This window comes from Canis lupus, chromosome X, assembly GCF_048164855.1.
Source record: "Canis lupus baileyi chromosome X, mCanLup2.hap1, whole genome shotgun sequence".
Lineage (NCBI taxonomy): Eukaryota > Metazoa > Chordata > Mammalia > Carnivora > Canidae > Canis > Canis lupus.
The window spans coordinates 78,267,180-78,282,418 of NC_132876.1; the positions used below are offsets into that span (position 1 = coordinate 78,267,180).

The 15,239-nt window shown below is 36.9% G+C and overlaps 1 protein-coding gene across 7 annotated transcripts in view; it reads left to right on the top strand.

Annotated features, from left to right (window-relative positions):
* PFKFB1 (6-phosphofructo-2-kinase/fructose-2,6-biphosphatase 1) overlaps nt 1-15,239 on the top strand; it is a 73,841-nt gene that overhangs the window by 15,366 nt on the left and 43,236 nt on the right. For 6 of the 7 annotated variants that reach the window (XM_072818285.1, XM_072818284.1, XM_072818287.1 and 3 more), the window contains one exon: nt 14,076-14,201. In XM_072818285.1, coding sequence (XP_072674386.1) covers nt 14,108-14,201 — 94 coding nt within the window. In that variant the 5' untranslated portion in view covers nt 14,076-14,107. Of the gene's footprint in view, nt 1-14,072; nt 14,202-15,239 lie in introns of those variants that run through there. The other variant, XM_072818289.1, reaches the window with a different exon arrangement.

Sequence of the window (15,239 nt, forward strand, 5' to 3'; positions counted from 1 at the left end):
CTTTCCAAGAACCAACTCCTGGTTTTGTTAGTCTGTTCCACAGTTCTTCTGGTCTCAATTTCATTGAGTTCTGCTCGAATCTTTATTAACTCTCTTCTGCTGGGTGTAGGATCTATTTGCTGGTTTTTCTCTAGCTCCTTTAGGTGCAAGGTTAGGTTAGGTGTGTATTTGCGTTTTTTTCCAATTTTTTGAGGGATGCTTGTATTGCAATGGATTTCCCTCTCAGGAGTGCTTTTGCTGTATCTCAAAGATTTTGAACAGTTGTATCTTCATTCTCATTAGTTTCCATGAATCTTTTTAATTCTTCTCTAATTTTCTGGTTGACCATTCATCTTTTAGCAGGATGGTCTTTAACTTCCATGTGTTTGAATTTCTTCCAAATTTCTTCTTGTGATTGAGTTCTAGTTTCAAAGCATTATGGTCTGAAAATATGCAAGGGACAATCCCAATCTTTTGGCATCGGTTAAGACCTGATTTGTGACTGAGTATGTGGTCTATTCTGGAGAAAGTTCCATGTACACTGGAGAAGAATGTGTATTCAGTTGCGTTTGCATGTAAAGTTCTGTAAATATCTGTGAAATCCATTTGGTCCAGTGTATCATTTAAAGCTCTTGTTTCTTTGGATATGTTGTGCTTAGAATATCTGTCATTTGAAAGAAATGCACCGTGTTGAAGTCTCCTAGTATATGTGTATTATTATCTAAGTATGTCTTAACTTTGGTTAGTAATTGATTGATATACTTGGCAGCTCTCACATTAGGGCCATAAATATTCATTATTGTTAGTTTCTTTTGTTGGATAGATCCTTTAAGTATGATTTAGTGTCCCTCTTTATCTCTTACTGCCGTCTTTGGGATAAACTTTAATTTATCTGATATGAGGATGGTTACCCCTGCATTTTGTTGAGGACCATTTGAATGGTAAATGGTTCTCCACCCTTTCATTTTCAGGATGTAAGTGTCCTTAGGTCTCAAATGAGTCTCTTGTAGACAGCAAATAGATGGGTCTCGCTGTTTTATCCAGTCTGAAACCCTGTGTGTTTCATGGTATCATTTAGCCCATTCAGGTTCAGAGTTACTATTGAAAGATATGAATTTATTGTCATCATAATACCTATTCAGTCCTTGGTTTTGTGGATTATTTCTTTGGACTTCCTCTTTCTTATACAGTGCCCCCTTAATATTTCTTGCAGAGCTGGTTTGGTGGTCACATATTCTTTCAGTTTCTGCCTATCTTGGAAGCTCTTTATCTCTGCTTCTATTCTGAATGAGAACCTTGCTGGATAACGTATTCTTGGCTGCATGGTCTTCTCATTTTGGACCCTGAATATAACCTGCCAGCCCTTTCTGGCCTGCCAGGTCTCTGTGTAGAGGTCTGCTGTTAATCTACTATTTCTCTCCCTATAAGTTAGTGATCTCTCATCTCCTGCTGCTTTAAGGATTTTCTCTTTTTCTTTGGAATTTCTACGTTTCACTATTAAATGTCGAGGTGTTGAGGGGTTTTTATTGATTTTAAGGGGGGGAACCTCTCTATCTTCTGGGTCTGATTGCCTGTTTCCCTCCCCAAATGAGGGAAGTTCTCAGCTATGATTTGTTCAAATATGCTTTCTCGCCCTCTGTCCCTTTTGGCGCTCGCTGGATCCCCAATTATATGTAGATTTTTCCCTCTTAGGCTATCATTTATTTCCCTTAACCTTTCATCATGGTCTTTTAATTGTTTATCTCTTTTTTCCTCAGCTTCCTTCCTTGCCATTAAGTTGTCTTCTATGTCACTCACTCTTTCTTCTACCTCATTAATCCTCGTCGTTAAGACCTTCAGTTTGGATTGCATCTCATTTAATTGAGTTTTAATTTCAGCCTGATTAGATCTAAATTCTGTAGTCATGAAGTCTCTTGAATCCTTTATGCTTTTTTTCCAGAGCCACCAGTAGCTTTATAATTGTGCTTCAGAATTGACTTTCTGACATTGAATTGTAATCCAAATTCTGTAACTCTGTGGGAGAGAGTACTGTTTCTGATTCTTTTGTGTTGAGTTCTTCTTTCTAAAGTTAGTTTGCTCAGTGCAGAGTGGCTACAAATGAGTTGTACTTTAGAAGTGCAAACTCTTCTCTCTGTAGCATTCCAGTTGTTCTCTCTTTAAATCTCACATTGATATGTTCTCATTCATTTGGGGAATATAAATAATAGTGAAAGGGAATATAAGGGAAGGGTGAAGAAATGTGTGGGAAATATCCGAATGGGAGACAGAACATAAAGACTCCTAATTCTAGGAAACAAACTAGGGGTGATGGAAGGGGAGGAGGGCGGGGGGTAGGGGTGAGTGGGTGATGGGCACTGAGGGGGACACTTGACGGGATGAGCACTGGGTGTTATTCTGTATGTTGGTAAATTGAACACCAATAAAAAATAAATTTATTAAAAATAAATAAATAAATCTCACGTTGAATTCATAGTTTTTCAGGATGATTTGAAAGTTATCTAGGTAAGTTGGTGGGGACAGGTGACTTGGGGAGCCTACTCCTCAGCCACTTGCCCTGCCCCTCAATCTTGCCACGCCCCTCTGATTAATTTTTATATATTGAATCAGTCTTACATTTTTGGTATAAACCATGCTTGGTTATATTGTACTACCATTTATTTTATGAATGGCCAAATTTGATTTGCCAAATGTTTTGAGGACTTTTGTGCCTAAGATGATGGAGGCATTGAATGATATTTTTCATTTTTGTACCATTGTTTCTCTGGTTTGGGTTTCAAGATAATACTGGTGTCCTAGGGACACCTGGGTGGCTCAGTGGTTTGGCACATGCCTTTGGCCCAAGGCGTGATCTTGGGGTCCTGGGATCGAGTCCCATATCAGGCTCCCTGCATGGAGCCTGCTTCTCCCTCTGCCTATGTCTCTGCCTCTCTCTCTCTCTCTCTCTCTCTCTCTCTCTATCTGCCTCTCAGGAATAAATAAATAAAATCTTTAAAAAAAATACTGGCCTCATAAAATAGGCTGAGAAGTCTTTCCCTGTCTTCTTTTTCCTGAAGAGATTAGCCTTTACATCTTATATTCATGTAATGGGATTTTTAACCCAAAATATTTTGGGCTCTCTCTTTATTAGTGTGCTTATGCCATTTACCTTCCATGTAATTATTGTTATATTTGGATTTAGATGTACTATTTTCTTATGTCTTTTCTGTCCCCCCCTTTTTTTACTTCAACCCTTCCTTATTTTTCTGCTTTTTCAAAATTGATTTGAACAGTTTTTAGTATTTCTTTTTTTATTCAGTGATTTTTACTATTAATCTGGCAGAATTTTTAATGGTTTCCCTAAGGATTAGAAAATATACATTTAACTTTTCAGTCTGAATAGAATCAATTTGTTACCACTTCAATATGAATGTATAAATTTTACTTTCACATGCCAATTTATGCTTCTCACTTCATGCGATATTTACCTAATATTCTACACATACAGACATTGGGGATATAATATAATATAATATAATATAATAATAATATGTTATTTTTTGCCTGCATGTTTCAAAGGACTCTAAGATTCAGAAAATACATTTATCCAGATGTTTAACATTTCTGTTGTAGTTAGTTTCCCACACTCTAGCTCCCTTCTGGTATCATTTCCTTTTTATTTAAGATTTTATTTTAATTCCAGAATAGTTAACATACAGTGTTATATTAGCTTCAGGTGTACAATATAGTGATTCAACAATTCTATACATCACCTAGTGATCATCATAAGTGCCCTCCTTAATCCCCATCACTTATTTCACCCATTCCCCCCACCCATCTCCTTTCTGGTAACCATCGGTTTGTTCTCAATAGTTAAGAGTCTGTTCCTTGGTCTCTCTTTCACTTTCTCCCTTTTCCTCTGCTCATTTGCTTTGATTCTTAAATTCCACATGAGTGAAATCATATAGTATTTGTCTTTCTCTGACTTCTTTTTCTTAGATTATACGCTCTAGCTCCATTCATGTCATTGCAAATGGCAAGATTTCATTTTTTTAATGGCTAAATGATTTTCCGTTATAGACAGATAGATATAGATACACGTATACATATACATACACATACCGCATCTTCTTTATTCATTCATCAGTCAATGGACTCTGGGGCTGCTTCCATAATTTGGCTATCATAAATAATGCTGCTACAAATGCAGGGGTGTATGTATCCATTTGAATTGGTGGGGGTTTTTTGTTTTTTGTTTTTTTTGTATTTTGGAAGTACTCAGTATGTGATTACCAGATAAAAGAATAGTTCTATTTTTAGCTTTTGAGTAACCTCCATTCTGGTTTCCACAGTGGCTGCACAAATTAGCATTCCCATCAACAGTGTATGAGTGTTCCCCTTTCTCCACATCCTCACCAACACCTGTTGTTTCCTCTGTTCTTTAAGAAAAAAAAAGATTTTATTTATTTATTCATGAGAGACACAGAAAGGGAGGCAGAGACACAGGCAGAGGGAGAAGCAGACTTCCTGCTGTGAGCCTGATGTGGAACTTGATCCCAGAATCCCGGGATCACAACCTGAGCTGAAGGCAGATGTTCAACCACTGATCCACGCAGGCACCCCATTTCCTCTGTTCTTAATTTTAATCAATCTGACAGGGGTGAGGTGATAACTCATTGCAGTTTTTATTTGCATCTCCCTAATGATGAGTGAGGTTGAGCATCTTTTTTTTATTTGCCTGTTGGCCATCTAGATGTCTTCTTTGAAGAAACATCTGGTCATGTCCTCTGCCCATTTTTTAATTGGATTATTTGGTATTCAGGTGTTGATTTGTATAAGTTATTTGTATATTTTGGATGCCAACCCTTTAATAGATATGTCATTTGCAAATATCTTCTCCCACTCAGTAGTTTGACTTTTAGTTTTGTTGATTGTTTCCTTCACTGTTGCAGAAGCTTTATAATTTTATGTAGTCCCAATAGTTGTTTATTTTTGCTTTTATTTTCCATGCCTCAAAAGACATATCATAGAAAAATATTGCTATGGCTGATGTCAGAAACCTCACTGCCGATGCACTCTTCTATGATTTTTATGGTTTCACGTCTCACATTTAGATCTCTAATCCATTTGCAATTTATCTTTGTGTGTGGTGCAAGTGGTACAATATCATTCTTTTGCATATAGCTGACCAGTTTCCCCAACACTGTTTGTTGAAGAGATGACTTTTTCCCACTGGATATCCTTTCCTGCTTTGTGAGAGTAATCGACCATATTTCTGGGTTTTCTATTCTGTTCCATTGATCTCTATTATTGTGCCACTACTATACTGTTTTGATGACCATAGCTTTGTAATATAACTTGATATACAGAATTATGATGCCTCCAGCTTTGTTTTCCTTTTTCCAAATTGCTTTGTCTATTTAGGGCCTTTTGTGATTCCATATAAATTTTAGGATTTTTTTTCTTCTAATCTGTGAAAAATGCTGTTCATATTTTGATAGGAATTGCAGTAAATGCATAGATTGCTTACGGTGATATGGAAATTTTAACAATATTTGTTCTCCCAATTGATGAGCATGGAATGTCTTTTTATTTCTTTGTGTCATCTTCAATATCTTTCATCAGTGTTTATAGTTTTCAGAGTATACTTCATTCACCTCTTTGATTAGGTTTATTCCTAGATATAAAATAATAATTATTGGTGCAGTTTTAAATGGGATTGTTTTCTCAAATTTCCTTTCTGCTGCTTCATTATTGGTGTATAGAAATGCAACAGATTTCTTCACATTAATTTTGTATATTGTGGGGATCCCTGGGTGGCTCAGCAGCTTAGTGCCTGCCTTCGGTGCAGGACATGATCCTGGAGTCCCAGGATCGAGTCCCACTTCAGGCTTCCTGCATGGAGCTTGCTTCCCCCTCTGCCTGTGTCTGTGCCTCCCTCTTTCTCTGTGTCTCTCATGAATAAATAAATAAAATCTTTTTAAAGTTTTGTATCCTGTGGGACTTTACTGAATTCATTTATCAGTTCTAGTGGTTTTTTGGTGGAGTTTTTTGGGTATTCTATATATAGTAACATATCATCAGCATATAGTGGAAGTTTTACTTTTTCCTTACCATTCTGGATACCTTTTACTTCTTTTTGTTGCCTAATTGCTGTGGCTCAGACTTCCAGTACTATGTTGAATAAAAGTGAGAGTGTACCTCCTCTTGCTCCTGAGTTTAGGGGAAAAGTTCTCAGTTTTCCCCCGTTCAGTATGATGTTTACTATGGGTTTTTCATACATGGTCTTTAATATGTTAAGATATATTCACTCTAAACCTACTTTGTTTAGAGCTTTCATCATGAATAGATGTTGTACTTTGTCAAATACTTTTTCTACATCTATTGAAATGATCATAAGATGTTTATCCTTTCTTATTGATGTGGTATATCATGTTGATTGATTTATGAATACTTATCCACTCTTGCATACTGGGAATAAATCCCACTTGATGGTGATGAATGACTTTTTAATGCATTGTTGGATTCAGTTTGCTAGTATTTAGTTAAGGATTTTTGCGCCGATGTTCATCAGAGATATTGGCCTGTAATTCTCTTTTTTTGTGGTATCTATATATAATTTTTTATCAGGCTGATTCAGGCCTCATAGAATGAATTTGAAAGTTTTCCTTCCTCTTCTATTTTTTGGAATAGTTTGAGAAGAATGGGTATTAATCCTTTAATGTTTGGTAGAATACACGTGTGAAACTGTCAGGTCCTGGACTTTTGTTTGTTGAGAGTTTTTTGATTACTAATTCAATATCATTGCTGGTAATTAGTCTATTCAAATTTTCTATTTGGTCCTTTTCAGTTTTGGAAGGTTATATATTTCTTATAATTTATCCATTTCTTCTAGGTTGTCCCATTTGTTGGCATATAATTTTACATAATATTCTCTTATGATTGTATTTCTTAAGCGTTGGTTGTTATTTATCCCCTACATTTGTAGTTTTCTTTGTGTCCCTTCCTATTGTTGCTTGATAAGTCTGGCTACAGGTTTATCAATTTTATTGATTTTTTTTAAGGAACCATTTCCTGGTTTCAAGGGTATGTTCTACCATTTATTTAGTTTCTATACCATTTATTTCTGCTCCAATCTTTATTATTCCCTTGTTTCTGTTGCTCTGGGGTTTTGTTGTTCTTTTTCTTTTTTAAGAATATTTTTGGGCATGCCTGGGTGGCTCAGCGGGTGAGTGTCATCCTTGGGCTCAGGGCATGATCCCAGGGTCTGGGGATCAAGTCCCACATCAGGTTCCCTGTGAAGAGCCTGCTGCTCCCTCTGCCTATGTCTCTGCCTCTCTCTGTCTGTCTCTCATGAATAAATAAATAAAATATTTCAAAAAAGAATATTTTAATCTTTTTAAAAACTCTGTTAATTAATCTCTACCCCCAACATGGGACTCAAATTCATGACCCTGAGATCAAGAGTCAAATGCTTTACTGACTGTGCCAGCTAGGTGCTCTTTGTTTTTCTTTTTCTACCTTGTTCTAACTTTAGGTGTAAGATCATTTGAGATTTTTCTTGCTTCTGGAGGTAGGTCTCTATTGCGATAAACTTCACTCTTAGAACTGCTTTAGCTGCATCCAAAATGTTTTGGACCATTTGTTTTCATTTTCAATTGTTTCCATGTACTTTTTTTATTTCTTGTTTTACCCATTCATGTTTAGTAGTATGTTATTTAACCTTCATGTATTTGTGGTCTTTATAAATTTTTTTCTTGTGATTGATTTCTGGTTTCATAATGTTGTGGTCAGAAAAGATACATGGTATGATTTTGTTTTTTTTTTTAATTTGTTGAGACTGGTTTTATGGCCTAATATGTGATCTATTCTGGATAATGTTTCATGTGCACTTGAAAAAAATGTGTGTTGTGTTTTAAGATGGAATGTTCTGAATATATCTGTTAAATCCATGTTGTATAATGTGTCATTCAAAACCTTTGTTTCCTCGTACATTTTCTGTTTAGATTATCTGTTCATTGATGTAAGCGGAATGTTAAGGTCCCCTATCTACTATTATTGCATTACTACCAATTAGTTTCTTTATATTTGTTTTAATCTGTTTTTTTGTATTTGAGTGCTCACATTTGGACGCATAAATATTTATAATTGTTATATCTTCTTGTTGGATTGTCTCCATTTAGCTACACAGTATCCTTCTTTGTCTCTTGTGACAGTCTTTGTTTTAAAATCTAGTTTATCTGATACAATTATTGCTCCTCTAGCTTTATTTTAACATCCATTTGTATGATACATGTTTCTCCATTCTCCTAGTTTCAATCTGCAGGTATCTCAGTCTAAAAAGCATCTCCTGTGGACTGCATCTAGATAGGTCTTGCTTTTTAATCCATTGTATTAACCTGTATTTTTATTGGGACATTTAGTCCATTTACATTCTAAGTAATTATTGATATATACATGTATTTAATGTCATTTTATTACTTGTTTTGTGGTTGTTTCTGTAGTTTTTCTCTGATCATTCTTTCTTTCATGATTTGCTGGTTTTCCTTAGTAATACATTTGGGTTTCTTTCTCTTCATTCTTTGTATACATATTAGTGTGTTTGGTTTATGGTTAGAGTTAAGTTTGTATAGAAAATCTCTTGTATATAACAGTCTATATTAAGTTGATGGTCATTTAAGTTTGAACTCATTCTTTATTCCTGTCCTTCTCATGTTTTAGGTATATGGTGCCATATTTTAAAACCTTTTATTTTCTGAGTTCCTTAACTGATTTTTTACTGAAGTGTTCATTTTTACTGCATTTGTGTTTCCTACCTTCATATACTCATTTATAATCCTTCCTTTCTACTCAAATTGTTCCTTTTAATATTTCTTGCAGGCTGGTTTAGTGATAATAAACTCCTTTAGTTTTTGTTTGTCTGAGAAACTTTATCTCTCCTTCTATTCTGGATGATAGCCTTGCTGGTTAGAGTAATTTAGCTGTATATTTTTCCCATTCAGCAATTTGAATATATCACTTCATTCCCTCTGTCTTACAAGGTTTCTGCTGAAAAGTCTACTTATAGCTTTATGGGATTTCCCTTGTATGTAATTGTCTTATTTTGACTTGCTGCCTGTAAGCATCACTATATTTTGTCATTTTAATTACCATATGTTTTGGTGTGAATATGCTTTACTGATTTTGTTGGAGCATCACTGTGCCTCCTGGATCTGGATATTTATTTCCTTCTTCAGATTAGGGATTTTTTAAGCTATTATTTTTTTTAATTTTTTATTGGTGTTCAATTTACTAACATACAGAATAACCCCCAGTGCCCGTCACCCATTCACTCCCACCCCCCGCCCTCCTCCCCTTCTACCACCCCTAGTTCGTTTCCCAGAGTTAGCAGTCTTTACGTTCTGTCTCCCTTTCTGATATTTCCCACACATTTCTTCTCCCTTCCCTTATATTCCCTTTCACTATTATTTATATTCCCCAAATGAATGAGAACATATAATGTTTGTCCTTCTCCGACTGACTTACTTCACTATTATTTTTTCAAGTAAATTTTCTGCCCATTTTTCTCTTTCTTCTTCTAGGATCCCTATAATATGAATGTTATTATGTTTGATGGAGTCTCTCAGTTCCCTAAGTCTATTCTCATTTTACATAATTATTTTTTTCTCTCTTTCGTTCAACCTGATTACTTTCTGTTACTCTGTCTTCTAGATCACTAATTTATTCTTCTGTTTTTTCCAGTCTGCTGTTCATTCTATCAAGTGTGTTTCTCATTTCCCTTATTGAACCCTTTATCTCTGTTATGTTATTCCTTATCTGTGTATTAAGGTTCTCACTAGTGACTTCCAGTGTTTTCTCAAGTCCAGTGTGTATTTTTATAATCATTACTTTAAATTCTCTGTCAGGCATGTCACTTATATCTCTTTTGCTTAGACTTCTGGTCATGACCTTCTCTGGTTCTTTCATTTGGAATAAATTTTTCTGTCTTTTGTCTAAGTCCTTATGCATGTTCCTATATGTTAGGAATGTCAGCTTCTTCTCTTGTTCTTGAGGATAATCACCTGATGAAGAAGAGTTCCTGTAATACCCTTTAATGTAGTGTCCCCTATTCCCCAGGGCCTAGTGCTTCAGAGCATGTCTCCAATTTGTGCCGCATGTGCTCTGCCATTGTGTCCTGACTGCTTTATCCTTCAGGCCAGTCATCTACAGAGGCTCTCTTTCCCTGTTGTGGGCAATATTTGGTACCTGGTCTGAGTGTGGCAAGTTTTAACTAGGTATGTTCTGGTCTGCTTATGCTTTTAACATTGCTGCCAAAACTGAGGCCCCACAAAACTCCTGGCTGGAGGGATGAAATGTGGGCGGGGATTTGGGCTGGTCTTCTAGGAGAAGAAGCCTGCCACAATGGAACCTAGGCAAGCATGACTGGGAAGGGAAGTTCCACCAGAGGCGGGGTGGGCTTGGCAAAAGCTAGTTGGGTAGCAAATGTAAGCGTTGGTTGGGTCCCACAAGTGGTCCCGTTCCTAAAGGGTTGGGAGGCGGGAATGGTGCCTGCCATTCATTTTGTTCCCAGATGGGTTTTTCCATGAATGCTACCACTCGAAGACACTGACAGGCTCCAAGAGGAGCAAATAATTTCCTCATTGTATTCCCCAGGCACTCTTCAGATTGCTATTTTCAAGTTGTATGTCCACAGGCTGTTTGCCCAGCTTTCTCTCTAAGAGCATCCTAATGCTCTCTGTGCTTTCCCTGAGCCAATGCTGCTGGCCTTTAAATCTCCAGACTTTTAACCCTAGTTGTTGCAAGAACTCACAAAATTCAGCCCCTTTCACTTTCCAAGCCAATTTCCATGGGGGTTTGTCTGCCTCTTGTGGGCTCCCCTGTGTGCCAGCCTGTCTCTTGCCTTTTTCTGCAACTGCAGTTCCTTTCCACCATGGTGGCCATAATCTGTTTCTCTCCCAAGATGTGTCTCCACATTTTTTTACCTTCTTGATATGGTCTCTTCTCTACCTTTAGTTGTGGAGTTTATTCTGCCAGTTTCCACGTTGATTTGGTGATTATTTAGGATGATATGATTGTTATCTAGTTGTATTTGTGGGACAAGCCAAGCCTAGAGTCTTCCTACTCCACCACCATCTTCCCAGACCTCTTTGTTTCTTATCTTTTTTTTTTTTTTTTGCTTTCTCTTATTTTATTTGAGCATTTTCTATGATCCCATTTTTTTAAAGCATGTGTTGGAGAAAGGGCAGTTGCAATTTATTATTATTTTTTATATTTTTAAAATTTTATTTATTCATTCATGAGAGACACAGGGAGAGAGAGAGAGGCAGAGGGAGAAGCAAGCTCCATGCAGGAAGCCCGATGTGGGACTCAATCCGGGGACTCCAGGATCACACCCTGGGCTGAAGGCAGGTGCTAAACCACTGAGCCACCCAGGGATCCCCTATGATCCCATTTTATTGCTTGTGTTTACTTATCATCTATATATCTGTGTGTGTGTGTGTGTGTGTTTACTTTTTTAGTGGTTCCCCTGGAGTTTACAATGTATTTTGAAAATAATTTGGGTTTACCTTCAAATAACACTATATTGCTTTATATATAGAACAAGTACCTTTATAACAAATATTCCTAGATTCTTCCTCTCTTTCCTTGTGTCTTTTTTGAGCTGCTTATTTCATTCTGATATATGCTATGAACACTCAATGCATTATTACTATTATTACTTTAGCCAGTCAGTTGTCTTTTAGAACAATTAATAATATGAAAAATAAAAGGTGTATTTTGCCTTAATTTATTCCTTTTCTAATGCTCTTCTTTAATGATGTAGATCCAATTTTCTGACCTATATCACATCTTTTCTGCTTAAATATTGTTCTTTAATATTTATTATATGAGAGGTCTGGTGTGATGAATTTCCTGTTTTTGTTTGTCTTAAATAAAAGTATTTATTTTTCCTTTATTTTTGAAAGATATTTCTGCTTACTTTAGAATTCTGGATTGGCAGGGTCTGTGGGTTTTGTTGTTTTTGTTACTGTTGTTGTTGTTAACTTTCAAAGCTTTAAATTTTTTATTTCACTATCTTTTAGCTTATGTGGCTTCTGACAAGAAGTCTAATATAATTCTCCTAGTTCTTCTGTAGGTAAGGTGTTCCTACTGCCCCTTTTCCCTGGCCTTCTTCAGTATTTTATTTTTGCCTGATTTTCTGCAGTTTAAATTTGATATGTCTAGGTGTGGTGTGGTTCATTTTTATATTTTATTTATCCTGATTGGTATTCTCTGAGATACCTGAATCTGTGGTTTATAATCAATAACTCAATTTTGAAAATTTTTGGCAATTCTCTCTTCAAGTATTTCTTCTTTCCCATCATCTCCTTCTTCTCCTCTGTTATTTTAATTACATATATATTGCATGTATATACATATATGTACATGATATTTATATATTACATATATATTACACTATTTGATACTTTCCCATATTTCTTGGATGTTTTATTCTGGGTTGTTTTGTTTTGTTTGTTTCTTTTTTTAATATTTTTTCTCTGCATTTCAGGGTGTGTAATTTCTTCTGACCTATCTTCAAGTTCATTGATTCCTTAGCTATGTTAAGTTCATTTATGAGAACATTGAAGACATCCTTAAGATCTATTACTGTGTTTTTTCTCTTGCATTTACATTTGATTCTTTCTTATACTTTCCATCCCCATACTGAAATTATCTATCTGATCTTACATGTTGTCTACCTTTTCCAATAAACTTTTTAACTTATCAATCTTAGCTATTATACATTCTCTGCCTGATAATTCCAACATGTGTATCATAACTGAGTCTGATCCTGATTATTTCTTTGTCTCTTCAGACTATTTTTTTTCTTGCCTTGATTCTTCCCTTTGTGTTACTCTCTGGAGGGAGACAATTATTTTTTGCATCCTTTGAAGATGCAGTCTTCTATTATTTTACTTACCTTTAGTAGGGAATAGGGGACCAATGCCATTTTATGTTAGTCTAATGAAGTCTCAGCCTTAGGCAGGCTTATCCTCAGTCTTGGAGGTGTGACCTGCCTCTTCTCTAACTATAATGGTGGGCTTAGTGCATATTCCTATGCCTCCTGGGCTATAGCATTTTTTCCCATTATTCTTCTCCAGCTGTGGTGAGTTTCTCCCAGTGTCCTCAGTTTCTGTTGCCCTTCCTTGTAGATTAAAGATTATTTTCTTTAGAGGAGATGGAGTAGATGGGTCTGGGCAGAATTTCAATAGTGTTGGCCATTCCTCTTTATCAGCTGCAGTTAATTTCCACCAGTGCTCCCAAACTACAGTTGCATTCCCTTTCTCTGTGAAGACTAAGGTTTTTGTTTCATAGAATACAAAGGGAGAAAGATCTGGGCACAATTTCAGCAATGGCTGCTCTTCTGTCTTCCTCTCCAAGCCAGAACTACAGGACATCTATCTCAGGATTCTTCTGTCTTCTCTGTCAACACCTGATGGAATTCTTAGAGGATGCAAAACCATCTATTTCTTCAGCCCCCAGGGGCTTCACATTCTCATACTAGCTCACAACCAATCTTTATCAATTTATTAAAAATTTTTTTAGCTGAGTCTTTTTATGAGTTTATATGTTATGCAGTAGTATCTATGAAAGATAAGGAAATACCTGGGCCCTGTTGCTCCCTGCAGATGCCTGCCTATCTCTACGGATTTGGGGTTAGCTGTTTACATTGTAATCTCAGTTTTCTGATGAATTCAGAAGTCAGTTAGAAAATGTCCAGGTTTGGCAGTCCCGGTGGCTCAGTGGTTTAGCTCCACCTTCAGCCCAGGGTGGAATCCTGGAGACCTAGGATCGAGTCCCATGTCAGGCCTCCTGCATGGAGCCTGCTTCTCCCTCTGCCTGTGTCTCTGCCTCTCTCTCTCTCTCTCTCTCTCTCTCTCTCTCTCTCTCTCTATGTCTCTCATGAATAAATAAATAAATAAAATCTTTTTTAAAAAAAGAAAATGTCCAGGTTTTTGTTATTGTTGTTGCTGTTACAATGGTAGGAAGGATGTTTTTCTAATTCTACACCTCTAATATGATACCAGAAGGTCATGGAAACCTGGGGATAAGCTTTTGAGATGTTGTTTATTTTCCAGCGTCAATACCCCAGTTTACCAATTCCCCCACAATGGTGATCATGGTGGGTTTACCAGCTCGAGGAAAGACCTACATCTCCACGAAGCTCACAAGATATCTCAACTGGATAGGAACACCAACTAAAGGTATGTTTCTGAAACCATTTGTTCTACAGCCCCTTACTGGCCACTAGCTGAAGAGTAAGGTAGCAGGCCTCAGAAAGGACATTCCCTCAGTACCAGGAATGCCTCAAAACATTATTACCAATCTTAGAATTACTACTACTAATACCAACGCCAGTACTACTACTACTACCACCACCACCACTGCACTCTTAAAAGTTTTACAATTTCTTGAGCACATACTCTGTGCCTAACTGTATTCTAGGTACTAGGTATAGGATAATTAACAGGACTAAATGTCTATTCTCAGGGACCTTCAGTTTTGCAAGATCTTAACACAACCATATGAGTAATATAGTATTTTTATTATCATTCTTATGTTTATTGCCATTATTATTATTACCATACCAATATTACTATTTTGATTAGCATTACCATTTACTCAAAACCTTAAGATCTTCTTTAAGCCTTAGGGTATATGGAGTCAAGCACATTGAAGCCACAGCCCAGGGGTTCCCACAGGGTCTTCGCTAAAGCTGGGCACCTTAGCTAACCTTGTCCTCTGGAGTCCAGAAGACATCTGCTCTCTCCAAGCCTCTCCTTAGGTTTCAGCTTGTTGTTGGCTTCCCCTCCCCAGGCAGAAGTGGTCCTGCCTTTTTCCACCTCCAGAGGGGCCTCCTTCCCTGCCTATCAACCTCCTCCTTCACTCCCTATTTCCAACTTTCCATTCTCTTCAGTGTGGTCTCTTTTCTGCTTACTATTGCTTATTCAGTAATTGCTCTTTCCTATTCTCCATTTGATTTCTCTATCCCCCTCACTCCGTATCCCCGTTCTGTTCCTATTTGATTCCTCTATTCCCCCTACGAGGACTGTACTTCCCTGAGTTCCCATATCCCTTCCTACAGCCCCCTCTGCCAACGCTAACTACAGAGTCTGTTGTTGTAGTGTGTATCAGTTCTCTCCCCAGGAGCTGTTCAGGGAGCAGGGGACCAGATCATGTTGCTTTCCCTCTCTCATGTATGATCAAATTAAGACATTTAGAGGCTCTAAACAGTAAGAGAT